This window comes from Adiantum capillus-veneris, chromosome 19 (genome assembly GCF_014529385.1).
Source record: "Adiantum capillus-veneris isolate H3 chromosome 19, ASM1452938v2, whole genome shotgun sequence".
NCBI classification, from domain to species: domain Eukaryota; kingdom Viridiplantae; phylum Streptophyta; class Polypodiopsida; order Polypodiales; family Pteridaceae; genus Adiantum; species Adiantum capillus-veneris.
In genome coordinates, this window is record NC_140949.1 from 146230726 (window position 1) to 146257964 (window position 27239).

The 27239-nt window shown below is 46.0% G+C and overlaps 1 protein-coding gene across 4 annotated transcripts in view; it reads right to left on the reverse strand.

Moving 5' to 3' along the window:
* LOC147435030 (monodehydroascorbate reductase 4, peroxisomal-like) overlaps positions 1 to 26992 on the reverse strand; it is a 52265-nt gene extending 25273 nt beyond the window's left edge. The window contains exons 1-5 of one of the 4 annotated variants that reach the window (XM_086491384.1): positions 26723 to 26992; positions 26417 to 26566; positions 26268 to 26319; positions 25927 to 26007; positions 25722 to 25840 (exon numbers count right to left, since the gene is read on the reverse strand). In XM_086491384.1, the coding sequence (XP_086347510.1) occupies positions 25722 to 25840; positions 25927 to 26007; positions 26268 to 26319; positions 26417 to 26566; positions 26723 to 26773 (453 nt within the window). In that variant the 5' untranslated portion in view covers positions 26774 to 26992. Of the gene's footprint in view, positions 1 to 25721; positions 25841 to 25926; positions 26008 to 26267; positions 26345 to 26416; positions 26567 to 26655 lie in introns of those variants that run through there. The other 3 variants (XM_086491385.1, XM_086491386.1, XM_086491387.1) reach the window with 3 other exon arrangements.
* Positions 26993 to 27239: the final 247 nt, after the last annotated feature.

Below are 27239 nucleotides of genomic sequence, written 5' to 3' on the forward strand. Positions count from 1 at the left end.
TGTCGTTGCATCGTCGTCGTCGACATCGTCACCGACAGAGTCAGAATTCAGCAGATAGAAGATTAGCAGATTTCAGCCCATAGCGTTTTTCGACAGCAGTAGAAAGATTGCAGATTTCAGCCCTTTGGTCGACTTCATCATCCCCGTCGTCATCGTTGACATAGACTAGACTTGCATCAGTCTCATGCATACCATTTGTACCAGATTGTGCAATCATAAGTAGACCACTCTCGCCGACGAGAGTGGGGCCTTCGGAGGAGGGTTTTACAACGTCTCTGGTGTTGTATCTCTCTTCTCTCTCTATCTCTCAGTCCCATACACTTGCACGCACAGTGTCCATTCACTTTGTTTGTGATCATAGCATTCTCTCATTAAGAACGGAAGGCTCTCCCTTCCGTAAGAACAAAAGGAACCTTGAGCACAGTTCGGAGCAGTCATCTTTAGCAAAGCGCAAATGTTCATTCCGCTGCACCTAACAAATGCAAAGAAAAGTGAATTTTTCCTACCAGAGATACACTTTTTGGGACACATCGTGTCCGCAGAGCAGGAGTGCAAATGGATCCGGCCAAGATAGAGACTATCATGATTGGCCCGGTTTGAAGAATATCCATGAAGTTAGAAGCTTCTTGGGACTGTGTTCGTACTACAAGCGGTTCATTCGAAAGTTTACGGATGTTGCTTCCCCTTTGCATATCTTGACATAGAAAGGAGTCCCTTTCTCGTGGGGACCCACAGAGGTGACTGCCTTTCCGGCATTGCAAGATAAATCGACTACGGGACCATTTTTGACTTTGCCGGACTTGCAGAAGTCATTTGAAGTATATTGTGATGCTTGTGGTCGTAGTCTGGGTGCGGTCTTAATGCAAGAAGGCCATGTCATTGCTCACGAGAGCCGATTGTTCTCAAGGCCGGAAATGACAGCAGAGATTTATGAGAAAGAGCTTTTGGCGGTTATCCATGCTCTTACTCAGTGACGACATTACCTACTAGGAGCGGATTTTACTGTCACAAAAGCAGCTCTCGGAAAAGCAGATGCAGTGGGCGAACATCTTGTCACAGTTTCACTTCCAGATTGTCCATGTGCAGGGACGGAAGAATGTGGTGGCAGATGCTTTGTCTCGAAAGCCGTTGGTTCTTGCTATTTCCGCGATACATCATAGGAGCTTCGAGGATATGGTCGACCAATATGCCACAGATACAGACTTCGCAGACGTTTTTACACGGATACGAGATGGAGAGACAGTAGCGGGATATTCCATTCGGGCTGGCTACTTGATGAGATAAACCATGTTGTGCGTTACACAGCTGTTGAGGGAAAAGGTTATGACTGAATGCCACTGTCCACCTTTTACGGGTCACCGCAGCATTACTACCATCATGAAAGGGGTAGAGAGATACTTATTTTGGCCGAGACTCAAGAAGGATGTGGAAGAGTTTGTGCACAGATGCTTGGTATGCCAGAAGGTCAAGTTTGACAGGCATAAAGCACAGGGATTGTTACAGCCTTTACCCATACCCACCCGCCCCTAGGAAAGTATTGCAATGGATTTCATTTTTGATCTCCCGAGAACACAGAGTGGTCACGATGGTATCTGGACTGTTATTGACACATTTAGCAAGCAGGCTCAATTCATTCCAGTAAAGAAAACAATCAAGCCGGATCACTTAGCGAGATTGTTTGTGGCGCAGATTTTCAGATTACATGGCATGCCTGAGACGATTGTCTCCGACAAGGACCCCAGATTTACGAGTTTGTTTTGGAAGGCAATTTGAGAGAACATTGGCACGCGGTTGCAGGTCTCGCCATCGTTCCACCCGCAGACTGATGGGCAATCTGAGATTGCCAATTCAATGGTTTAGATTTATTGAAGTCTTATATCTCGGATCAGAAGACTCAATGGGCAAAGTACTTACCTTTGGTGCACGATACACTCTTCAACGGGGAAGGCGCCATTTGAGATTATTGAAGGTGCTGCGAAGCTTCCACCCTTCCTAAGCACGAAAGATAAGATTTTTGAAGCGGATGAGTATACGCGAGACTTAGACACGGCTTTTGCCAAGGTTCGCGAGGCTTTGCAGAAATCTCAAGAACGGCAGAAAAAGGCAGTGGATCGCCATCGTCGCGACTTGAAATTGAAGGAGGATGATTGGGTGCTCTTACGTTTTGAGAAGGCACGCCTGAGAAATAAAAAGGGAAAGGAGAGGCTTTTTCCAAAGCTTAATATGCTATACTATGGACCTTTCCAGATCTCTGAAAAGATAAATGATGTCTCCTTCCGACTGAAACTGCCTGACACTTGGAGGATTCACAATGCATTTCATGTCAGTCTCTTGAAACCTTTTAAAGGTGATGTGCTTGATGATAGGGAGCCTGATGAGCAACCCGAAGTGGAAGAAAACGAAGAGATCCTTGTTCCTAGACAGATTTTGGCAAATAAGGATACGAAGAATGAAGGTAAAGTCCGAAGGCGGTTCTTGGTTAAGTTCAAGAACTATCCTACATTGGATGCGAAGTGGATGGAGGAGGAGGACCTAGCAGATACTCCTCAGATTGTGAAACTTTACCTTGAGGCTTTTGGTTTAGCATAGTCTACTCCAAATGGAACTCAAGAATTCAGCTTGGCCGGAGATCTGGTGCAGTGGGATGCACAAGAGGGGAGTTACTCCGCTCCTTTGTCAACAGATGCCTCGATTTTGATACTAGAGTCACTAATGTCTCTTTGAGCTTCAGAGATACTAAGAGCTGACAGTATTCTGCTGTATGACTTTATGAAATGGAATTCCTGAATATGAAACTGATTTGTTCTTGACTTCTTTTTAAGTGCAGAAACTGATAGACGAAATGACTGCAGCATTTTGGTCTACTTGATCTCAAATAGACATGGTTGCAATAGGGGTTAGTCAATCGGACATCGATGAGGTCCCGAGTGGATCTAGATGCGATTGCTAGCTACATTGCCGATAAATCATGATCTAAGATCCAAATGAATGTTGAAAGTCATGTGATGTCCTCTGATGTCGTGTTATGTGACTGTCGATTGGTACATGTGCTAGATGTGTGTTCCTAGTACGTAGGTGCTAACAGTCAGTGTCTGTTAAGACAGTTTATGGCCTCCGTCTGTTTGCAAGCATAATCGAGGACGATTACAATGCTTTCAAGAGCGGGGTATGTCACAAAGTGATGACGTGGCTCAGGGGAGGGTCGGAAAAACCTCTTGGTGGGGAAAATTCTTCACCACCACCCTCATGCTCATCACCTCCATGCGAAGTATCCATGCCGCTTCGGGTGATGACTATCCACTAAAGTCTTGGGTTCTTAAGTTCACAAGGAACTTGGGTTCTTGTGGGTCTTGGGTTCTTGGGTTCTTGGGGGTCTTGAGTTCTTGGGTTCTTGAGGTTCTTGAGTTCTTGAGATTCTTGAGTTCTTGAGGTTCTTCTTTCACTTGCAATCTGTGTTAGAGAAGGATCTTCTCTTCACCCGAGTTCTGCTCTTTTCCGCGGGCGCACCCCATGGCGGCCTTGCACTCACACCAAGGTTGCTTTTTCCCACCTCACGTCGATTGGCCGGTCGCTAAGTGCACGGTCCGCTCTCAATGAGTGAAAAGAGGCACAAGGGGAGGCTGGACAAGCCCTTCTTTCTTGGTTTCCTGTCACTCTTCAAAAACACGATTAGGAATCGACACGCCCAAGAGGACTTGGGTTACGTGCGACCGCAACAAGCAAAAAAAAATAAAAATTATGTGGTTCTTGTGGTTCTTTCCTTGAGTGATACAGAACACTGCCAAAGCTCTGATACCAATGTAAGGTGCAGCAGAAGCGAATGTTGAACTTTGCTCAAGATGCGTGCTCCGAATTGTGCTCAAGGTTACTTACGAAAGGGAGAGCCTTCCGTTCCTTTAGTGAGAGAGTGCAATGGACACAAACAAAGTGGTGAACACTATGAATGAAGGTGCATGAGACTGAGAGATGGAGAGAGAAGAGAATACAACACCGGAAAGTTGTCAAACCCTCCAACAAGGGCCCCACTCTCGATTGCGGGAGTGGTCTACTATTGATTGCACAATATGATACAAGGGTCCAATGCAATGAGTCTAAATGCTGCTATGTCAAGGTCGACAGTCTGGACGACAAGGACGAGTCTAATGCTGAAAACTGAATGTTGAACGTTGAATTGCTGCTGTTGCAAAAACGCAACCTGCTGATAGCAAAAACGTTGCTGAAACCGCTGGTTCATGGCTGTTTCAAAACGCTGGTAATGGCTGAATTTGCTGCTTCTTATGGCTGTAAAAACGCTTGACAACAGGTTGCAAAAACGCTAAGAGTGCTTAGAATTCTTTGCGAAGACGCCGTTGCGGTAGGGATCTGCAACAAGGGCTATCGCTTGCTAATCTTGGCTGAATTTGCAGCAATCTGAAGTGAAACAAAACGCTGGCTGAATCTTGCTTGTCTAACTGGCGTTAGTTGATAAGTCCAAAAACGCTGCAGTAGGTACTTGATTTGAACTCGCTGGCTGAAGTGGGAAGTTCCAAAAACGCCAGGCTGAGGGCTGAAATCGCCAAGTCTCCAAGGCTGAAAACGCTATGGGTTTTGTCACAAAGTGATGACGTGGCGGACAGCAGAAACCCTAATTTCTGCCAGAAACCCTAAAATTCCTGCTAACCCTAATTTCTGCCAGAAACCCTACTTTCCGGAAATCGCGAAGGCTGAAATATTTTTTTAATTTTATTTTATTTTTTTTGGAAAATGATGAGCGACGCAAATTTCGCTTTTTCTCTACTTAAATGAGAAAGAGAGAGAGAATGCTTTTGCTTTCATGTTTTGACTCTCTGTGAGAGAGAGAGAGCAATTGCTTTTGATTTGAAGCTTTTGGGGCTCTGCTTTTGGGCATCCCTTGTAACCTTTAAATTAGTGGTGAGGGCCTCACTTCTCAGAGCATCTGGACGCAGAGTCTGAGAGTGAAACCCTAACCACTCTCTTGTACTTTGATCTGATTAATATAAAAGAAATACCGAAAGGGGCGCCAGTCTTTGGGGCCAATATCTCTAGGCACGGAACTCCGCCGGGCCAGTGCAAATCTATTGTGATCTGTGAATTGTTTTGAAGTGGTTATTTGGTGTTGTCGCGGTCGATTCTTGACTTGGAGTGTCCAAGTCTGTTACAGTGGTATCAGAGCATGGCCGATTTCTCTTTTACGGGAAATCCGATCCCCGAATTTTTTTTCCACGGCACCTATGGCTTCAGGCAATGATCAATCGACTCCTTCTGCATCTGGAGATGCGGGCTGGGATCACAACGAAGATTCAGGCAGAGAGTATGGCCCGCCTTGGCCTACTTAGGCGGAGCAGCGAGAGATAGAGCGTCGCCAGTTGATCAACGATGCAACAAAGATGATGCTCAATTTTGCCAAGGACCCGAAGATGGCAAAATATATGAACCAGACCTCTTTGGAAGAGGTACAGATGGAGTGGCAGAGAACCACAACACCACTCCCGAAACCCGCTCTCAAGAAACCTTCTGCCTCCAAGAAAATATACGGAGCAGGAACTGGAGAACGTGATTGATGCACGGATTGCTCAGCTTTTTGACACGCAAAAGAAAGCCAAAAAGCACGGCAAAAAACAGAAGAAAGGCACTGACTTCCCGGGATATTTGGGTCGTCGGTCGACATTTGACAAGGCAAAGAAATTGAAGAAGCGCGTCAAGTTTGAAGACCTGCCCAGTTCTTCTTCTTCTTCTTCTGACAGTTCTTCTAGCTCCTCGAATTCGAGCGAAGAAGACAAAAAAGGTAAAAAGCGAAGCAAGAAGCAACGCTTTGGAAAGGGCAAGAAAAAGGCAAAGAAGGCTACATCTCGCCCAAAGACTGACAGTTCTACTGAGGACTCGTCTACAGACTCAAATTCCGATGACGGAAAGTTTTATGCGAACAAGAAGAATTTTTACAAAGCCAACCAGTATGACTTTCTCGAAGATAAAAGCAAGAAAGTCCGAGAGTTTAAGGAAGGTGGCAAGTTTGATACTTTTTCAGGATACTCGGATGCTTCGAAGGCTGTGTCTTTTTTTCAGCAGTTTGACATCGCTTTCGCGGGAGGACGCTATTCAGAGCACTCCAAGATTCGGAGAGCTACCTCTTACTTTAAGGGGAATGCTCGTACTTGGTGGTCCACGCTTCTTTTAACAAGACTGCGCCAGTTAAATGGCTGAAATTTAAGAAGCTTTTTATTTCTTCTTGGTTGACGCAAGAATATGAACGAGATGTACGAGCCGCTTGGAACCATCTTCGGATGACCAAGAAAGATACAATCAATGCTTATTGTGAAAGATTCTGGAACTCTTTTCTACCCGCCTCTTCATTCAAGAAGATCTCGTTCAGAGAACAGATTGAGCGGTTTACCTTGAGTCTACCTACAGAGATCCGAGATCACTGCTTGGAACAGAAGTCAGCTTCTATTCAGGAGTTGATGAGTCATGCGAAGCGGGGCTTTGCCATTCACTCTGGCAGTTTGACCTACCCCACAGATAAGGCCATGACACAACGAGCCGAACAGACTTCTGGGAATGAAAATAGAAAGAAAAAGAGCAACCAAGAGAAAAAGGATGCACAACCCAAGCTTACTCCTGAGGAGAGAGCTCGCTTCATCAGAGAGGGGAAGTGCTTTGCATGCGGGGAACATGGACATATCTGCGCGAAGTGTCCCAAAAAGGCACAGAAAGAACAGAATGATAAAGAACGACGACAGGCCTGAGAGTTCGAGAGCAGCTGAGGAATGTGGAACAAAAGGCAGATAGAAAAGCAGAACTGGTACCACATGGCGTGGGACCTGCACCGAATCTAATGAATGAAAGTACAAACTTTGCCGCTTTTGGGGCAAAGTGAAGGATCAGGAAGCCCTTTTGAAGGAGCCAAGGCCAACTTCTTTTCACTTGGAATTGGCGGCTCGATTTGGAACTACGCCCGACAGACTGACGCCACAGGCGGAGGTAGTTCGACTGGCACCAGGATGGGATGTTGCCATTACACCGAGCATTGGCAAACTTCATTTGCAATGACAGGGGTGTTCAGGGCACGCGAGTGACGTTCTACTCGGGATCCCTTGGTACCACAAGAACTACGCCGTGGTTGACTACCGGGCCGAGAAAGCGACTTTGATAAATGAAGGGCTTAGAGATTGTACTTGATGAACTTCAGTTTCTTACTCATTCTTTTGGCAAAGAACTGAACGCTGGATAAAGGTTGAATATGTTTTGACCTGATCAAAAGAACGCCAAGATTTTTCTCCACACTCATGCCGATTGCTTTTCAGAGGGCCTGAAGATCAAACCATTGATCTGATACTTGGAAGCACGCCACGGAATCGGCCACCTTTCCGTGTGAGCCGAGTACAGAACGAAAAGATTATGAACCCAGTGAAAGACCTCTTGGAAAAGGGTCTTGTCCAGCGTAGTACTTCACTGTATTGCTCTCCAGAGTTGTTGGTTTTGAAGAAAGATGGATCTTGGAGAATGTGCATCGATTATAGCGCTCTCAACAAAATCACCATCAAGAACAGATTTCCGATTCCTAGGATCGATGATATACTCGACAGGTTACAGGGATCCTCCTGCTTTAGCAGGATTGACTTGAAGAGTGGATATCATCAGATCAGGATAGCGCCAGGAGATGTCTACAAGACAGCTTTTCCGACGACTTTTGGGTTATTTGAGTTTTTGGTGATGCCTTTTGGCTTAACCAATGCTCCTGCGACATTTAACCGGATGATGGATAGGATTTTTCGAGAGTACAGGCTATTTGTTGGCACTTTCTTGACGACATCATTGTTTTCTCCAAGAATGAGGTAGAACACAGAGATCATCTGCTTCAAGTCTTTCAGGCATTACGAGTTCACACCTTAGTGATTAATGCTACGAAAAGTGAATTTTTCCTACCAGAGATACATTTTTTGGGACACATTGTGTCAACAGCAGGAGTGCAAATGAACCCGGCCAAGATAGAGACTATCCGTGATTGGCCCGATTTGAGGAATGTCCATGAAGTTAGAAGCTTCTTGGGACTGTGTTCGTACTACAGGCGGTTCATACGAAAGTTTGCAGAGGTTGCTTCCCCTTTGCATACCTTGACACAGAAAGGAGTACCTTTTTCGTGGGGACCCACAGAGGTGACTGCCTTTCAGACATTGAAAGAGAAATTCACTACAGGACCAGATTTGACTTTGCCGGACTTGCAGAAGTCATTTGAAGTATTTTGTGATGCTTGTGGTCGTAGTCTGGGTACGGTCTTGATGCAAGAAGGCCATGTCATAGCTTACAAGAGCCGTTTGTTCTCTAGGCCGGAGATGACAGCACAGATCTATGGGAAAGAGCTTTTGGCGGTTATCCACGCTCTTACTCAGTGGCGGCATTACCTACTCGGAGCGGATTTTACTGTCTTTACAGACCATCAGAGTTTGCGCTACTTCTTGTCACAAAAGCAGCTTTCGGAAAAGCAGATGCGGTGAGTGAACATCTTGTCACAGTTCCACTTCCAGATTGTCCATGTGCAGGGACAGAAGAATGTGGTGGCAGATGCTTTGTCTCGAAAACCGTTGGTTCTGGCTATTTCCGCGATACATCATGGGAGCTTCAAGGATATCGTCGATCAGTATGCCACAGATACAGATTTTGCAAATATTTTCACACGAATACGGGATGGGGAGACAATAGCTGGATACTCCCTTCGGGAAGGCTACTTGATGAAAAAGACTATGTTGTGCGTTACACAGCCGTTGAGGGAAAAGGTTATGACTGAATGCCACTGTCCACCTTTTACAGGTCACCGCGGCATTGCTACCACCATGAAAGGGGTAGAGAGATATTTCTTTTGGGCGGAGACTCAAGAAGGATGTGGAAGAGTTTGTGCGCAGTTGCTTGGTATGCCAGAAGGTCAAGTTTGACAGGCATAAGGCACAGGGATTGTTACAGCCTTTACCCATACCCACCCGCCCCTGGGAAAATATTGAAATGGATTTCATGTTTTTGATCTCCCGAGAACACAGAATGATCACGATGATTTTCCGATTACATGGCACGTCTGAGACGATTCTCTCCGACAGAGACCCCAGATTTATGAGTTGGTTTTGGAAGGCAATTTGGGAGAACATTGGCACGCAGTTGCAGTTCTCGTCATCGTTCCACTTGCAGACTGACAGGCAATTTGAGATTGCCAATTCAGTGATTTTAGATTTATTGAAGTCTTGTATCTCGGATCAGAAGACTCAATGGGAAAAGAACTTACCTTTGGTGGAATTTGCCTACAATAACACGATACACTCTTCGACGGGGAAGACGCCATGTGAGATTGTTGAAAGTGCTGCGAAGGTTCCATCCTTCCTGAGCACGAAAGATTAGAAATTTGAAGCGGATGAATATTCGCGAGATTTGGATACGACTTTTGCAAAGGTTCGCGAGACTTTGCAGGAGTCTCAAGAACGACAGAAAAAGGTAGCGGATCGCCATCGCGACTTGAAACTGAAGGAGGATGATTGGGTGCTCTTACTTTTGAGAAGGCACGCCTACAAAAGAAAAAGGGAAAGGAGAGGCTTTTTCCAAAGCTTAGTATGCGATACTACGGACCTTTCCAGATCACTGACAAGATAAATGATGTCTCCTTCCGATTGAAACTGCCAGATACTTGGAGGATTCACAATGCATTGCATGTGAGTCTCTTGAAACCTGTTAAGGGTGATGTGCCTGATGATGGGGAGCCTGATGAGCAACCCAAAGTGGAAGAAAACGAGGAGATCCTTGTTCCTGAACAGATTTTGGCACATAATGATACGAAGAAAGGTAAAGTCCGAAGGCGGTTCTTGGTTAAGTTCAAGAACTTTCCTGCATTTGATGCGAAGTGGATGGAGGAGGAGGACCTAGCAGATACTCCTCGGATTGTGAAACTTTACCTCGATGTTTTGGTTTAGCATAGTCTACTCCAAACGGAACCCAGAATTCAGCTTGGCCAGAGATCTGGTGCAGTGGGATGCACAAGAGAGGAGTCACTCCACTCCTTTGTCAACAGATGCCTCGATTTTGATACTAAAGTCACTGATGTCTCTTTGAGCTTCAAGGATACTGAGAGCTGACAGTATTCTGCTGGATGACTTTATGAAATGGAATTCCTGATAATGGTACTGATTTGTTCTTGACTTCTTGTGAGTGCAGGAACTGATAGACGAAATGACTGCAGCATTTTGGTCTGATTGATCTCGAATAGACATGGTTGCAATAGGGGTTAGTCAATCGGACATCGATGAGGTCCCGATTGGACCTAGATGTGATTGCTAGCTACATTGCCGATAAATCATGGTCTAAGATCTGAATGAATGTTGAATGTCATGTGATGTCCTGTGATGTCTGGTGATGTCCTGTGATGTCATGTGATGTGACTGTCGATTTTGTACATGTGCTAGATGTGTGTTCCTAGTACGTAGGTACTAACAGTCAGTTGTCTGCTAAGACGGTTTATGGCTTTTGTCGGTTTTGCAAGTGTAATCGCGGTCGATTACAATGCTTTCAAGAGGGGGGTATGTCACAAAGTGATGACGTGGCGGACAGTAGAAACCCTAATTTCTGCCAAAAACCCTAAAATTCCTGCAAACCCTAATTTCTGGAAATCGCGAAGGCTAAAATATTTTTTTAAATTTTTTTTTTTTCTGAAAATGATGAGCGACGCAAATTTCGCTTTTTCTTTGCTTAATTGAGAAAGAGAGAGAGAATGCTTTTGCTTTCATGTTTTGACTCTCTGTGAGAGAGAGAGAGCAATTGCTTTTGATTTGAAGCTTTTGGGGCTTTGCTTTTGGGCATCCCTTGTAACCTTTAAATTAGTGGTGAGGGCCTCACTTCTCAGAGCATCTGGACGCAGAGTCTGAGAGTGAAACCCTAACCACTCTCTTGTACTTTGATCTGATTAATATAAAAAGAAATACCGAAAGGGGCGCCAGTCTTTGGGGCCAATATCTCTAGGCACGGAACTCCGCTAGGCCAGTGCAAATCTATTGTGATCTGTGAATTGTTTTGAAGTGGTTATTTGGTGTTGTCGCGGTCGATTCTTGACTTGGAGTGTCCAAGTCTGTTACAGGTTTTGGGTGAAAACGCCAGGTTCTTGGGGGTAGTCTTGCTTGAGAAGGTGCCTATTGAGCAATGCTCCTGCTGCCTCTTCTGCCAGAAGGTGCTAGCTCTGGTTTCCTTATATATTTCATTAGCAAAATTGCCCTACCTAGTTCCCAACAAAAGTCACTTAAAGATAATAAGTGAAAATTGCTAAAATAGGGAAAATAGGTCTATGCACTGTAAAAATGCTCCTGATGGGTTCTGATGGTAATCTGATGATCATGTTGTTTGCAACCAGAGGATATGCATCTACTCTAAGTGTCTGGACATGCACGCTCTGCGAACAGACTCACAAAAGTACCAGATCACTTCCTATTCTAGACTGACTTGACTGAACTGAACCCTGGTCTCCACGGGCACATAGGGTTGGATGTGTCACGTGACACGCCGAGTCGACTCTCTCTCTCTCTCTCTCTCTCTCTCTCTCTCTCTCTCTCTCTCTCTCTATCTATCTATCTATCTATCTATATATATATATATATATATATATATATTAAAGTTCAGTGATTTTGAAGTTTCTGTTTGTGTGTTGCTATTGATTTCTCGCTTGGAGTGTCCAAGCCTGTACTTATTAATAAATCATTTTCATGATTTATTTGTTGGGCGTGGTGGACAATTTCTCCTACCTAAGCCTAAGGAAGTTCATAAATCCAATTCATGGCCTATAAAGGGACCTCAATAGCTAGTGTTTTCAACAGATGGAGGTAGCGCTAGCAAGAGAGCAGAACCTGCCCAGCATTTTTTGCAAATTCAGCCAGCGTTATCTACAAGAAGTCCTCAGCCCTAGCGTTTTGCAGTTTCATGTCTAGCGCTAGCCTGAGCCCAGCAGATCAGCCAGCGTTTTCAGTTTTTAGCCCATGCCATTGCCGGGTTGTGCAAAATTTGCTAATGCTAGCTTCTCCAAGATACGGTCCAGTACTTCAGCAGCCCATTGAGCCTCCCCTCGGCCATTCCCTCGCCGGCATCAAGTGCTCCACTGCTGTCCATCATCGGCATTATCGAGATCTGCATTTTCAGCCCTGCTTTATGCGAGGGATCTGCTGCATTTTACGTTGCAAATCTGCATTTTTGCAGCCAGCTTCCAACCCTTCAATCCTCTCACATCAGGAGCGCAATTCAGCCCAAGATCTACCCCTTGGTGGCCATCCGCAATCCCACATCGAGAAGGATCCAAAGGTGCATCAAATCAGCCCCGGAGGTGTCTGGTCTTGAGGAGTTACCGCGGTGACATTCATCATTCGAGTTAGTAGATTCTACACTTGAGGTATTGCATGTGTGTACATTCCATTTACGCAATCAAAAGCAAATACCACATCGGCAACGGTGTGGGGGGGCCTTGAGAGGGTTCGTTGGGACCCCATCGGGTGTCATCATTCTCTTCTCTCTCTTTCTCTCTCCTTCTACACATCTCTACCGCACTGTCACAAACTGCTTACATGTCAAGCCACTGAAGAACGGAGCCAACCGGCAGATCCCCGGCCGAGGGGCCTAAACCCTAGAAGCAGCAGAAGAAGTTTTACCAACTTGCAAAGTCTTGCCAAGTGGCCTATTTTGAAAACCAATTCCCACCAACTTATGGGACCCCGTTCGATGGGGCCCTGGTGACACAATAAAGCAAGACCCACTCACACACACAGAAGATGCATAAAAATGTGATGACGTGGTTGTACGGAAGACTCGGAAATCACGCTGACATGATGACATGGTGGACTAGACGGACAGTCCTGGATTTTGCGCTGATAGGCTATACAGATTTTCAAAAATTGCGCCGATAGATTTTGGGCGCCAGCTTTTGAACGAATTGCTTTTAAGTTTGAAGCTTTCCATGTAGCTGCTTTTCAAGGGCTCATTCTCTGGCATGCTTCCTGAAGAAGGTGCAAAGTCTGGAGTACCGGCATTGTACTGAGTTCAAGCAATATAAAGAAATACCGAAAGGGGCGCCAACCTTTGGGGCCACTGCTCTCTTGGGATGAAACTCCGCCACTCCCCGTCTCGTGCCGCCTATCTCTTTTCCCGTCTCGTGTCGTCTATCTCTTTCAATTCAGTTGTTATTTGAAGTGCTTAAAGTTGTTCAATCTATTCTTTTTCATTGGCACGTGGTGCCGGTCTCGTGACACTGGTATCAAACCTTTAGGCGTGTGCTTATTTGAAAGCATATCGGTCTTACCAAAGAGCAGACAGAGCAAGATGGCGCTTCCAAAGTTCACCGGAAATTTTATTTCAAGAATCTTCGTGTCCCAACCCGGACTTATTAGCCACTCCCACCCTTACTTCTCGCGCATCAAGCGCGCTCCCGTCTTCACTGCTCTGTCTTACAGGGCATAAGCCATAAAGAACATAAGACATGGCGCTCATGGATTCAACAGAATACTTGCAGTTCTCCTCAACGAGCTTCGCGACATTCTTTCGCGGCATCCTCAGCAGAATCTTCCGATGCTATAAAGTTTTCAACAGTTTTTGAATAACATGTTACCCCCTCTGATGCCCCAAGTGCTACCTCCTCCTCCGCCACCAAAAAGTACAAGAGCTTCAAACCGACAACCTTCCCAGCCGTCTATTCCGATCAGGGGAGTCTTCAGGAATACGGTGCAGCCATCAGACCCTAACCCTATGCAATCACCTTTGCCATTGTCATTGCCCACACCTCCTCCACCACCACCGCCAACAACCTACAATGGTTGAAGCCCATTAGGATACCCTTATTATCCGTACCCGGGATACGCACCTAACCAACCAAAAGATTTCAAGGATTGCGGCACGACGGTCAAATTTTTCCCCTCTTCCGATATGAATAATGAAAGATCGGAAGAAAGCATTGCAGTTCCTGCAGCAATTCAACAACATCTATGCTTTGGGGAACTTTACAAAAGAATCCAAGATTTCTTGAGCAACGGGATTTCTTAACGATAATGCCATGCAGTGGTAAAGCTCCAACGCGACGCACCGCATGCTCCAAGGACCTGGCAAGCTTTCAAGACAATATTTGCACGCAGTTATATGACTTCTCTCTTTGAAATATGGATTTTGGCAGAATGGGGGCAACTTGAAAATGCTTGCCACAGAGACCATGGACGATTATAACCAAAGGTTTCTCGACGTGTCACGTGCGCACTTCACTTGCGCTACGTGGACATGTTCTACCATAGTTCTAGCATGATCCAGTATAGGACTGAGCTTGGCACCTTTGTGAGCGTCCAAGCCGGTCATAGTTGCATACCCTCTCTTGCAAAGAACAGTTATTCCAGCATGTAAGCATTTGTGCCGCATGAACCACCTCTTATTTGGTCACTTAAGTAATAAGTGATTTTTAGCTATTTATTGGAATCGTGGGGGACTGAAATGAGCCTGCTCGACCCAGCTGGAGACAGCTATATAAGCAAGCCTGGGGCGCCTAGTGAAGACAGAAGAAGCAGGGACACAAAGATGGCACGCACCCGGCAGACAGGCAGCACCCTCAGGATCTCTAGCGTTTTCTTAGAGCAAGAACCAACGTTTTCAGCCCATAGACATCTGCGTTTTCATATCAGCCTTGAACCTCGTTGTACCACACATGTAACAAACTTGGACACCCCAAGTCAAGATTCTACCACGACACAAAGGGATTCACTACAAAACACTTCACAAATCAAAAGAGAGTCGACACGGCCCAGCATAGTTCCGTGCCAAGAGATATTGGTATTAATCTTTGAGCAAAGTACAACCGATCAGCGGGTGCTCGCTCTCAGACTCTACGTCCACATGCTCTGCAAAGTGAGCCCCTTGGGTCACTTATAAAGGCTTTACAAGGGTTGCTAAAAGCAGAGCCCCAAAAGCATTAAACTTAAAACAAATGGCTATAGAAGCTTCTTTAATTAAAATCTGCCCACTAAAGCAATTAACGTAGGCTGTGGAAATCCGTACAGCCAGCCAGCGTAAAAAGCAGAGGGGCCGTACAGTTCTGCCACGTCAAAATATCAACGTAAAAAGCGGAGGGTCCGTACAGTCATGCCACGTCAACCTGTCAATGTAGAAGAGCAACTGTACTACCATCCAAGACAATCGTCGGGTGACTCCGGATGTAGTCGCGTAATGATGCCTGATCTCCGACATCTCGCGGGTAAACTCTCCAAGAGAGTCCAAAGCACTAAAGTCCCACTCCAATCTGTAGATCCAAGCAATGAACCTGTCCATGAAGAGATCCAAGATTCTCTCCCTAAGTCCATGTAGACGCTTTTGTGTAAGCAAGTGATCTGACATGTCGAGATCAAGTGGTAAGTATCTGTCCACCCAAGATGGAGTTGTCTTCTCTACGAATGTCGGAATCCCATATGCCATAAGCATGGCCATATCTCGTGTGAACTCCTCTAATGAGTGCATAGGTGCCTAGAGAAGGCAGAAGAAACAAGGACAAAAGGAGGCAAGCACCCAGCAGACAGGCAGCACCCTCAGGATCTCTAGCGTTTTCTCAGAGCAAGAACCAATGTTTTCAGCCCACAGACATCAACGTTCTCAGATCAGCCCTAAACCTTGCCATACCGCACCCTTCCCGGTTGCAGATCCTCACCGCATCGACCACAAGTAGCAGATCAGCCTAGCGTTTCCGTTTTCAGCTCAAAGCAACGAGCGCTTTGCAGATTCAGCCCAGATCAGCTAGCATTTTTGCATTTCAGCTTCGCTGTTAGGTGCAGCGGAATGAATGTTGTATTTTCTCAAGATTAGTGATCTTTATTGCTCAAGGTTCCTTTTAGTTCTTAGGGAGAGAGAGAGCTTTCCGTCTTATGGAGAGTGCTATGATCACGAACAAAGTGAGTGGATCTAGTGCGTGCAAGTGAATGAGACTGAGAAAGGGAGAGAGAAAGTTACGACACCGAGAGGTTGTAAAACCCTCCTCCGAAGGCCCCACTCTCGAGAGTGGTCTATGTCTTGATTGCACAAAGGTGTACAATGCATATGCAATGGACTATGCAACTTGGTCTATGCCGATGACGACGATGGTGACAACGACAACGACGACGATGACGATAACGACGATGACGACGATGGCTGAAATCTGAGATCTTCTAATCGCTGAATTTCGGGACTGTTTCGGTGGCTGAAAATGACTGTTTTGGCTGCGTTTTCTTGGCTGAAAAATGAGGTTTCTTAGGGCTGAAAACTGATGGTCTTTACGGGCTGAATCTGCTACACTTTAGGTGAATAATGCCGGTCTTAATTTGCTGCTGAAATCCAAAAACGCCAGGGGCTGAAATTGGTCCTTCTGTCGCCGGGGTTCTGCAAATGCAAAAACGCTAGGCTGATCTGCTGTGTCGTGATGACGCCGGGGCTGATCTGCTGTGCACAGATCGCCAAGGCTGATCTGATGCAAAAACGCAAGGGCGGAAATTGGTCCTTCTGTAAATGCAAAAACGCTAGGCTGATCTGCTGTGTCTTGATGACGCTGGGGCTGATTTGCTGTGCACAAATCGCCAAGGCTGATCTGATGCAAAAACGCTAGGTCTTCTGCGGAGAAAACGCCAGAGTAGTCACGGGGGTTGGTCTTGCTGAGAAGTTGCCTGTTGAGCAAGGTGCTCCTGTTGCCTCTTCAGCCAGAAAGTGCTAACTTGGGTTTGCTTATATATTAACTTAGCAAAATTGCCCTACCTACTTTTGTAGGAAAGTCACTTAAAAATAATAAGTGAAAATCCCAATAAATAGGAAAATAGGCTAAATGCACTGGAAAATTCCCCTAACTAATGCTAATGGATTCTGATGGGAATTCCGATGATCATGCTGTGTGCAACCGGAGGATATGCATCTATGCTAAGTGATTGGGCATGCACGGTCTACGAATAGACTCACAAAAGTGCCAGATCACTGCTAATCTAGACTTGACTGAACTGACTAAACCCTGTTGTGGTGTAGCTTGTCCACGGACACATAGGGTTGGGATGTGTCACGTGACATTCGCATACATTGGCGGTTGCAGATCCTTGCCGCAATACCGCCGCAGTTACAGAGCAGAAGTACCTAGCGTTCCCAGTTTTCAATCATTAGCAATTCAGATCTTGACGTCATCGTCATCTACGTCATCATCATCGACAAAGACTCAGCAGTACCCAGCATTAGTAGCATCAATACATTAGCATCAACATCTCAGCATTCAATCATTGTATGAGCATTTGTGCAAGAATAAAGAAAGTATTTGCTCTGGCAACAGAGCAAGGGGGCCCTTGACGGTTTGGGACCGGACATCCCCTGTCGTCTCTCTTCTCTCTCTCTCATGTCTCTTTCTTTCTTTCAGTTCAGTTCAGTTCTTTCAAGCGAAGTAAAGTGTTCCTTGTGTTTGTGCGGAGTACTAGATACTAGATTCGAGCTAAATCCATAAACACTTCCGTTGCACATGACACAACATCTACCTTTCGGTGTCCTTTAAGTTCATTTCCTTGGAGGACCAATGCGAGCAATACACCATTGGACTACCATCACCGTTGCAGGAATATTGTCTATCCAAGCAAGTCTCAACCATGCAAGAACTTATGGACCATGCCGTGGTCGGCTACAAACTGATGAAGGGAAAGTTGGAGTTTTCCACAAAAGCAACTCCGGCCACCAACCAAACCTCTCGGCAACAGCGAACAAATTCTCGGGAGTCCCGTGAAACCAACCTCAAAGGCCTCGTCTAACACAGAATCAACAAGAAACCCTTCTACAAGAAGCCTGATGCTTCGGATATTTTCAACCAGGGCATACATCCACTACATGTCCTAAGCGAGCCTCGACGTCTCTAGAGCAACCTTCTGCTCCCACGACATAAAGATCCTCAGGGCCACCTCCAACTAAGAGAGCTAGACCCGCTATTGGACTAGTCCCTGACATCTATGGCATACGCCTTAAAAGTACAAATGAATTATGTCGAGCATATGGAAAAGTCAGAGGCTTGAAAACCCTTATTTTCTTTGACCTCGGAGCTACAAAGAACTTCATCCATCCAGAATTCTTGAAGCAGATGCACTTTGATTATGATGCAGAGGATGGAGAGTAGAAACCGAGCTAGCAACGGGGCAAACTCAAAAAGTGGTACCGCTCATTGGTGCTCTTCCAATGACTAACCAAGATTATCATGGAAAAGCCGATTTCCACATTATGAAGCTGGGCAAATGCGACGTTCTCTTGGGCATGCCTTGGCACGACAAGGATGATGCAATTCTCCACATCCGGAACCGAACCATTACCCTGATGCAGAAGGACAAGCCGGTCGTCCTCAAAGTTCGACTATCCGAACAAAAACCCGAATGAATTTTCGAGTTGTTTTGTAGTTAGATACTTTTGAACTCTGTTTGAGGAAGCATTGTTTGAAATTTGTTTGAAATGGATGGTATCTGTTTTAAACCTGTCTTGGTGCTGATTTGAACTATATGACTCTGGTTTAAAATACTTGTTTCATTGATTTGTAATTTACTCCCGGGTGGAGTAGTGAGAAATGTTGTTTTGGTATTGTGTGAACCTCGAAACGATGCACAGGGGACGTCTGGGAAGCGTTTCGTTGTATGCTTGAACCTCCAAGCGACACAGGCTACAGTCTGGGGAGCGTTTGGTTGTACCGTCCTCTAAAGTCATGACCCGGACATTTTACGATTATTTGCCAGGGGAATGACCAGGTAGTCGTTGAGTAGCTTCATACCGTAGATTGTCTGTCTCAAGGGAGTACTCAGCTACGTTGTTCATTGTGTCTTGTAACATGCACATGTGAGCATTTGTGTTGCATTGTGATGTGTCAACCACTGAAAATTCCTTATTGGATGAGATACTTCTGGGAAACCAACGACCCAAGATATCAAGAGTTCCGATCTAGAATGAGACTCCTCATTGGATGAGATTCTTTTTGGGAAGCCAACAACCTAGGAAATCAAGAGCTCCGATTTGGAAAGAGAAAACTGATTGTCCCTCAGATTGTCCCTCGAAATGACCCTTGGAAATTTTTGCAGTGTAACAGGAAACGGGCGAAACGCAGCCCAAACGTTCTGAAACGGCGTTTCAGACGAGTCTTGTTCTCGAAACAGAGTCGAGAACGGAACGCCATTCTGGAACGGGGTGTAACCGGAATGGTGCTCTGGAAACGAGGGGGGGGGAGGGAGAGGGGGACGTGAGACGGAACGTCGGAGCGGGTAAAAGTAGGCATTTGGGGGCATATTTGGGTTGTTTGAGGGACATATTTGGGGCACTTTGAGGGCAGGTTTGGGGACAATTTTGGGGTTTTTTAGGAGTTGATTTGGGACTAAGCTGAATGGAGGTAATTCAAGACTTACTTTAGTCGACCATTCTGGCCCTCTTCCCGTTCCACCCCCCCTCCTCCTCCCCGTTCCCGTCCCATTCCAAAACCTCTTGTCCCCATTCCCCGTTCCCGTTCCGGGTAATCGTGAATTTTTGAGCTAACTTGACTTGTTTTGCAGGTATGCTGTAATCGTGGACGATTAATTTCTTTCAAGAAGGGGGGATGCCACAAACTACTGACGTGTCAGGACATTGAAGAACGGAGATCCCCGACAGAGGGGCCTAAACCCTAGAAGCAGTAGAAGAAGTTTTACCAACTTGCAAAGTCTTCCCGAGTGGCCTATTTTTAAGACCAATTCCCACCAACTTATGGGACCCCGTTCAATGGGCCCTAGTGACACAATAAAGCAGGACCCACTCACACACACAGAAGATGCATAAAAACGTAATGATGTGGCAGCTATCTGAAAGAACAGGAAATCGCCCTGACATGATGATGTGGCGGATTGTATGGACAATCCCAGATTTCGCGGACACGTTGTACGGATTTCCGAAAATTGCGCTGACAACCTTTGGGCGCCACCTTTTGGACCAGTTGCTTTTGAGTTTGAAGCTTTTCATGTAACTGCTTTTCATGGCCAAGGGCCTTTAAATATGAGCCAGGGGCTCATTCTTTGGCATGCTTCCTGGAGAAGGTGCAGAGTCTAGAGTAAAAGCGTTATACAGAGTTCAAGCAATATAAAGAAATACTGAAAGGGGCGCCAACCTTTGGGGCAATCTCTTGGGATAGAACTCCGCCACTCCCCGTCTCGTGTCATCTATCTCTTTCAATTCAGTTTTGTTATTTGAAGTGCTTAAAGTTCTTCAGTCTGTTCTTTTCCATTGGCACGTGGTGCCGGTCTCGTGACACTCTCATTCCCTCACTTCACGGAAAAGTAAAAGAAACCAAGACTCAAGCTAATAGAAAACACAAAGGAAGTAAGGGTGTCACGTGCACATCTAACCCTATGTGCATGTGGACAAGCTACTTCATGACAAGGGTTCAGTCAGCCTAGCTTAGGTACTGTTCTGGCACTTTTGTGAGTCTGTTCGCAGACCGTGCATGTCCAGGCACTTAGAGTAGATGCACATCCTCTGGTTGCACACAGCATGATCATCAGCATGACCATCAGATTCCATCAGGAGCATTTTACAGTGCAGAAAACCTATTTTCCCTATTTTAGCCATTTTTCGCTTATTATTATTATGTGACTTTGTTGGGAAACTGGGTAAGGCAATTTAGCCAAGGCAGTATATAAGAAAAGCTAGCGCTAGGGCAGAAGAGGCAATAGTCCGCAACTGAAGTGCACCTTCTCAACAAGACGGCAAGAGGACCTAGCGTTTTCAAGCCACCAACACCAGCCAGCATTTCCTCAACAAATGCTGATCAGCCCCAGCGTTTTGCAGTTCCTGATCAGCCTGGCGACAGCAGAACCCCTAGCGTTTTTGCTGCACACATCAGATCAGCCCTAGCATTTTTGGACAACAATTCAGTCTCAGTGTTTTGCAGTTCCTCGGCAACAAGTACCATATTTGCATCAACGTTTTGCATTTTCAGCGTATAGACTCCGCATCGCAGCCCCCGAACCTTGCAAATCTCACCTTCCTGCAGCAGATCCTCACCGCACGGTCAGATCAGCCAGCGTTTGCAGATTCAGCCCGGAAAACGCAGATTTCAGCATCTGCGTTTTCAACGCGTCGTCATCGCCGTCGTCATTGACATAAAGTCAGAATTCTGCAGATACAAGATTTGCAGATTTCAGCCCTTAGCGTTTTTAGTTTTCAGCCCGTCTCGTCGTCGTCGACATCGTCGACAAGTCCATTGCATTGTAGAGATTTGTGCAATCAATAGTAGACTACTCTCGCCATAGAGAGTGGGGCCCTCGGAGGAGGGTTTGACAACATTCCGGTGTCGTATTCTTCTCTCTCTATCTCTCAGTCCCAGCACCTTCATTCACAGTGTTTGCCACTTGTTTGTAATCATTTGCACTCTCTCACTAAAGGAACGAAAGCTCTCCCTTTCGTAAGTAAAAGGAACCTTGAGCACAATTCGGAGCACTCATCTTGAGCAAAGTTCATCATTCACATCCGCTGCACCTTACATTGGTATCAGAACTTTGGCAGTGTTCTGTATCACTCAAGGAAAGAATCCCAAGAAAATTTTTTTGCTTGTTGCGGTCGCACGTAACCGAAGTCCACTTGGGCGTGTCGATTCCTAATCGTGTTTTTGAAGAGTGACAGGAAACCCAAGAAAGAAGGGCTTGTCCAACCTCCCCTTGTTTCTCTTTTCACTCATTGAGAGCGGACTATGCACTTAGCGACCGGCCAATCGACATAAGGTGGGAAAAAGCAACCTTGGTGTGAGCGCAAGGCCAGCAAGGGGTGCGCCCGCGGGAAAGAGAGGAGCTCGGGTAAGAGAAGATCCTTCTCTAACACACATTGCAAGCTAAAGAAGAACCTCACGACTCAAGAACCAACCCAAGTTCCTCGTGAACTTAAGAACCCCAAGACTTCAGTGTATGGTCATTACCCGAAGCGGAATGGATACGTCGCGTGGAGGTGATGAGCATGGAAGTGGCAAAGAAGAATTTTCCCCACCAAGAGGTTTTTTTGACCCTCCCCCTTCTCCATCTACGCCAAGGATTGCAGCAAATCCTATGGAGGCTTTGGTCAAGACGATGATGGACATGATGTTACAACAAGAAGCGCAACGCGCTACCTTGGAGCGCGAGCGCAAAGAAAGAAAAGCAGAAAGAAAGGCTATCTTGGATCGCAAACGCGAAGAAAGAAAAGCAGAAAGAAAGGCCGACTTGGAGCGTGAGCGTGAGCGCAAGCAAGCGCGCTTGGCGGCCAAGAAGCGAAGGGCAACCTTGGAGCGTGAGCGTGAGCGTGAGCAAGCGCGCTTGGCGGCTGAAGAAAGAAAGGCAGCTATTGAGCTACAGCGTGAGCAAGCACGCGAAGCCCAACGAGTAGCGGCCGAAGACAGACGAGCAGCCTTGGAGTTAGAGCGTGAGGCGCAGAGAGACCAACGCACGCAAGAGTTGCCTACAAGTTCTCACCTCGAAACCCGAGCCGACCAAAAATGTTGGTGGTTCATCAAGTGGCGCAAGCCAAGATTCGGACTCCAACAACCTCGTCACCGAGAAGTTGACATTCAATAAGTATGACGGTAAGATGGATGCTAGTGTTATTCATTCTTGGTTGCATCAATTTAATGCTTATTTTGCGACAACTAAGAAGACAGGGAATAGCAAGGTTTTAACGGTAGCCATTACCTTGCCGGTGATGCCATTAATTGGTACCACGCATGGCAAGAGGCATAGTTGGCCGCGCACCTAGAGGAAGCCGACGGAGACGCGCCCCTTTCCTTCAATTGGGCCGACTTTCGAGACAAGCTCAAGGCGCGGTTTATGCCTCCTCGGTACCTAGCGTGGTTGAAAGAAGATTGACGCAATCTCAAGCAGAATGGTATGCCAGTCATGTCTTTTTCTAATCGTGTTTTGCAGCTCAGCACTCAATTACGCAAACCGGATGATGAGCGCAAAGAGGCTTTCCTTTTTGGGTTGGACAAATATATCACGTTTGATGTAGAAGTCTTCGACCCTGTGGATCTCAACAAGGCGATAGCAATTGCTCTCTCCCAAGAGAGGAAGCACAACAAGGGAAAGACTAAGGAGAACAAGTCGTCTCAAAGTACCTCCCAGACTTCTCAGAACCCTCAGAATGGTAAGAACGGTAACTCTTCACGCCAATCTTCCTCTAATTCTTAGGAAAAGACTCTTAACAATGAATCTACCCAAATAACCCGCGAAGTCAATTCCATTCTTCTGCTTTTTGTCGTGCTTTTTAGCTTTGTTGGATGCGTCAAAAAGCTGTGTAATCCGTGTATCAACCACCTCTTCTAATTCTTGCTATGTAAACATTCTTGGAGTAGGAGGTTTCTTGAGTGCCGGTTTGAGGGGTGCTTCTGTGGCCTTCCCCACTGAGAGTGCACTTCATCAAAGGATGTCCGCGTCAAAAATTTTGTAAATTTGGGATCCTTCGCAATGTTGATCATCATCTTTGTCGCATCGTCAACCAATTGTCGACGCTTCATCTCTTCAATCTCGGCCTCAGTAGGCCGAGGCTGGCCATACTCCTCGTGAAAATCTTCTTCGTAATCTCTTCCCGCATCCCCAGATGCAAAGGAGGTCGACTGATCTCTGTTTGAATCCGTAAGTGTCGCTAGAAAAAGGATCGGACTTCCCGGTAGAAGAGAAATCGGCTGCGCTCTGATACCACTATAACAAACTTGAACACTCCAAGTCAAGATTCTACCGCAACACAGCAGAGATTCACTTCAAAACAGTTCACAATTCACAATTGATTCGACACGGCCCGGCGGAGTTCCGTGCCTAGAGATATTTATTATTGGCCCCAAAGACTGGCATCCCTTTCGGTATTTCTTTTTGTATTAAATCTATGCTCAAAGTACAAGGGAGTGGGAGGGTCTCACTCTCAGACTCTGCATCCAGATACTCTGAGAAGTGGGAGCCCAAGCCACACTTATAAAGGTTTACAAAGGATGCCAAAAGCAGAGCCCCAAAAGCTGCCCATAAAAAGCATCCAAAAAGCAATTCCTCTCACAAGCTTGCTTGGTAAAAAATAAAGCAGCTTTTGCGTAGACTTTCAGCCTTTGCGTGGAGAAAAATCCATACAGCTGCCTGTAAAACGCGGGGGTGTCCGTACGCTGCTGCCACGTGGCTGTCCGTACAAGTTTCTGCTTTTTGCACCGCGTTTTCTGCCGCAATTTCCGAGGGACCGTACAACAGTGCCACGTCAACATTTCAGCCAATTTTCCCGGGGATGTCTGCCAGCCGGGAAGTGTGTGTGTGCTCTGCGGCCCCAATGTCCAGGGCCATGCCATGCCACGTCACCCATTTGTGACATTACGACAGGATCTCCTCCTAGCAAGAGAACTGATTTGGAAGGAGAGAGACATGCCTCATAGCATCTGTGCCATCCAGAGGGTATGGAACATCTCCGTGATCGCATCGTCTTTGAATAGATGCCCTGCGGAGAAAAACACAAGGAGAATATCCGTGCTGCCCATAAACACTGGCGACCATGTGAACCTCATGCACTGACTGCTGCCCACCATGAAAAGAGATTGGAGCAAGTTGAGGGCTTGATGATCAATAATGAAACTAAAATCTCTATCATACTCATGATTCTAGGGCTTGCAAGCCTTATCTTTGTATTCCCACACTCAATAATATCGCTTCCTGTGTTGTGTCTTCTTGAGTTTCTCCCATCTTCCTGTACATTCGAGCAGCCATATTTCCAACAATTTGACTCTAAAGTATGCTCCTTACCATAATCTCTCAATTCTTCGATGTGTAGCAATATCTCTCCACGTACTTCCCTAATTCTCAACACCACAACAATTCATCACTCGTAATGAGTAGGACTTTGTCATGCACACTATAGTTGCGTGACTTTTAGGTAGACAAAAGGGAGAAACCTTGTCAACATCATAATTTGTATGATCCATTCATCCCTCTTAATATGTAATTTCTATAGTCTAGCATGTCCAATAATATCAAGTGGCGGAGATGGGCAATCCAAAAATAGCAAGTGGTGGACTCGATGACCCAAAAAAGCAGGTGGCTGATTTGGCAATCCAAAAAATACACGGTGATTAAAAAATGGCAGTAGGTAACCACACTAGCACCTCATGCATGGCAGGTGGACACACAAGTAGTGCATGCATGGAAAGTGGACTTACAACAGCCCATTCATGGAAAGTGGACACATTGACACTCCATGCATGGAATAAGGACACAAAGGCAATGCGTGCATGGGAAGTCGACATACAAACACTCCCAACATAGCAGGCGCAGGCAAGTGGCACAAACATCTCAGTTTATACTAGCAGTTTATACTACCACGGGTCTATACCTTGCACTTTCCTTCAAAGGTGAATCTGGGCTTATCTTGGAGTCATCTAGGTATATACTAGCAGTTACATGCTAGACTATATATTTCTAGATCGCCATCTCAGCCACTTGATATTATTGGCTCGTCAAGTTCACAACTTGTGTCAAGTGCAACAGAAGGGTTTAAGGATTTTAGCTCAGATCTAGTACTTTGCACAAACACAAGGTTACTTTACTTTACTTCACTTCACTTCACTTCACTTCTCTCTCTCTCTCTCTCTCTCTCTCTCTCTCTCTCTCTCTCTCTCTCTCCTTCCTTGCCCATAGATGAACCAATCCAAAGGACCAAATTCACACACACTAGATTCATAAACCTGGTAGGGATGCATCTAGACATACTCGAGCACCTGTGGCTATGATAAGGGTCTTGTATGTGATGGTCTCCCCAGCCGCACTTAATAAAGTCCTCTTCTTCACATCCACTGACTTGATGCGGGTGCTGAGCACAAGCTCCATTCCTATATAGGAGAAACGAAATAAAAGTTAATGCTAAGGGGAGCTTCTACAGTTTTGAGAGCATCTGCCTCTCTCAACCAAATATTACCATGGTCTTTGTACCACTTGGGTGTTTGCCTTTCAGCACCAACACCGACACAAGTGTGGAAGGATGGTAAAGCTGCTGCACCTGTCAAGCACAAAGCACAGAGTTTTTGTTCAGATACTACTAGAAGTAGGGTAAAAGAGCTCCATTGTCGATAATGAGCTGCAATCCCCACACGAAGACAGCCAAGCAAACTTATACGTGAAAATCATTCTTGAAATGCAAACAACACATCTGTGACTGGGCCACCAATGCAACATGCAGCTTGTGTATATCTTCCAGTTCACAACCTTTGTACAGAGATGCTTTGTGATATGACAGCAGTTTGGCGAAAGAACACAAACCTTCTGGCAAGAGGCAACCCTTACTCAAAGCCGGGCGTTCATAAGGAGCAACCTGCATGAACGAGAGTCCACCATTGCTGAATTGTGGAGAATGGGAACCAAACAAAGAGGCCATGATTGCAGCAGTTGAGAATGTTAAGGACGCTTACAGCTTCTTCAGAGATGATGCAAAGATCCCCATGAGGAATTCCATGCTTGACAAACTCCAAGGTCGCATAACCGGCAGCTACACCGCCCCCTAAAATCACAATCTTGAAGGCCCTCCCCATTAGAGCTGGTGCATAATTGTCTTCTCTTCTCTGCAGACACAGGAACACAAATGAGGGCTTGCACACACGCACAACCTCACCCTGGTTTCGTCACGATTACAAAGGTATAGGAGAAGTACGAGGCTATGGAAACCTTTCGCTCCGCGCAAATACTTTGAAAACAGACAAGTTTGGAGCAAAGCTAACCTCAGCTTTTTGCGGGATTTCTCTGATTATGTGCCTTTTCCCAGAGAACATCCGAAGTCCTTTACCGACCTCAACATTGGCGATCCTTGCATCGAACCAGAGCTTTCAACATACGAGTGTCTAAGGCCCGTGTCACACACGGGCGTCGGACAGGGCCCAAAACAGCCGCTCGAAGATGTATCTGCAGTAAATTAGAAGTGAAAATCAGCGAATGATTGTACGTAGGTGGAAGTACATCTGCTGACGCAGAGAGAGAGCACTGTCAATGTCGTTTGCACTATAAATCTTTTGCGTGTCTGTTGACGGTCTTGGATGGATGAAGGGCTCAAGCCACCTCACTAAGCACAGCAACAGACATCTCCTCCTACTAATAGCCTTTCACCAACTTAGTTGCACACACATCTAGGTAGACGTATGTGGCACAGGCCTAGCCCATCCTTTGAATGGGAGAGAGGGAGAGAAAGGGTTACATGGCAGACAGTGAGCTCTCAACCATTTTTTGGCGGTTCATCGTTGT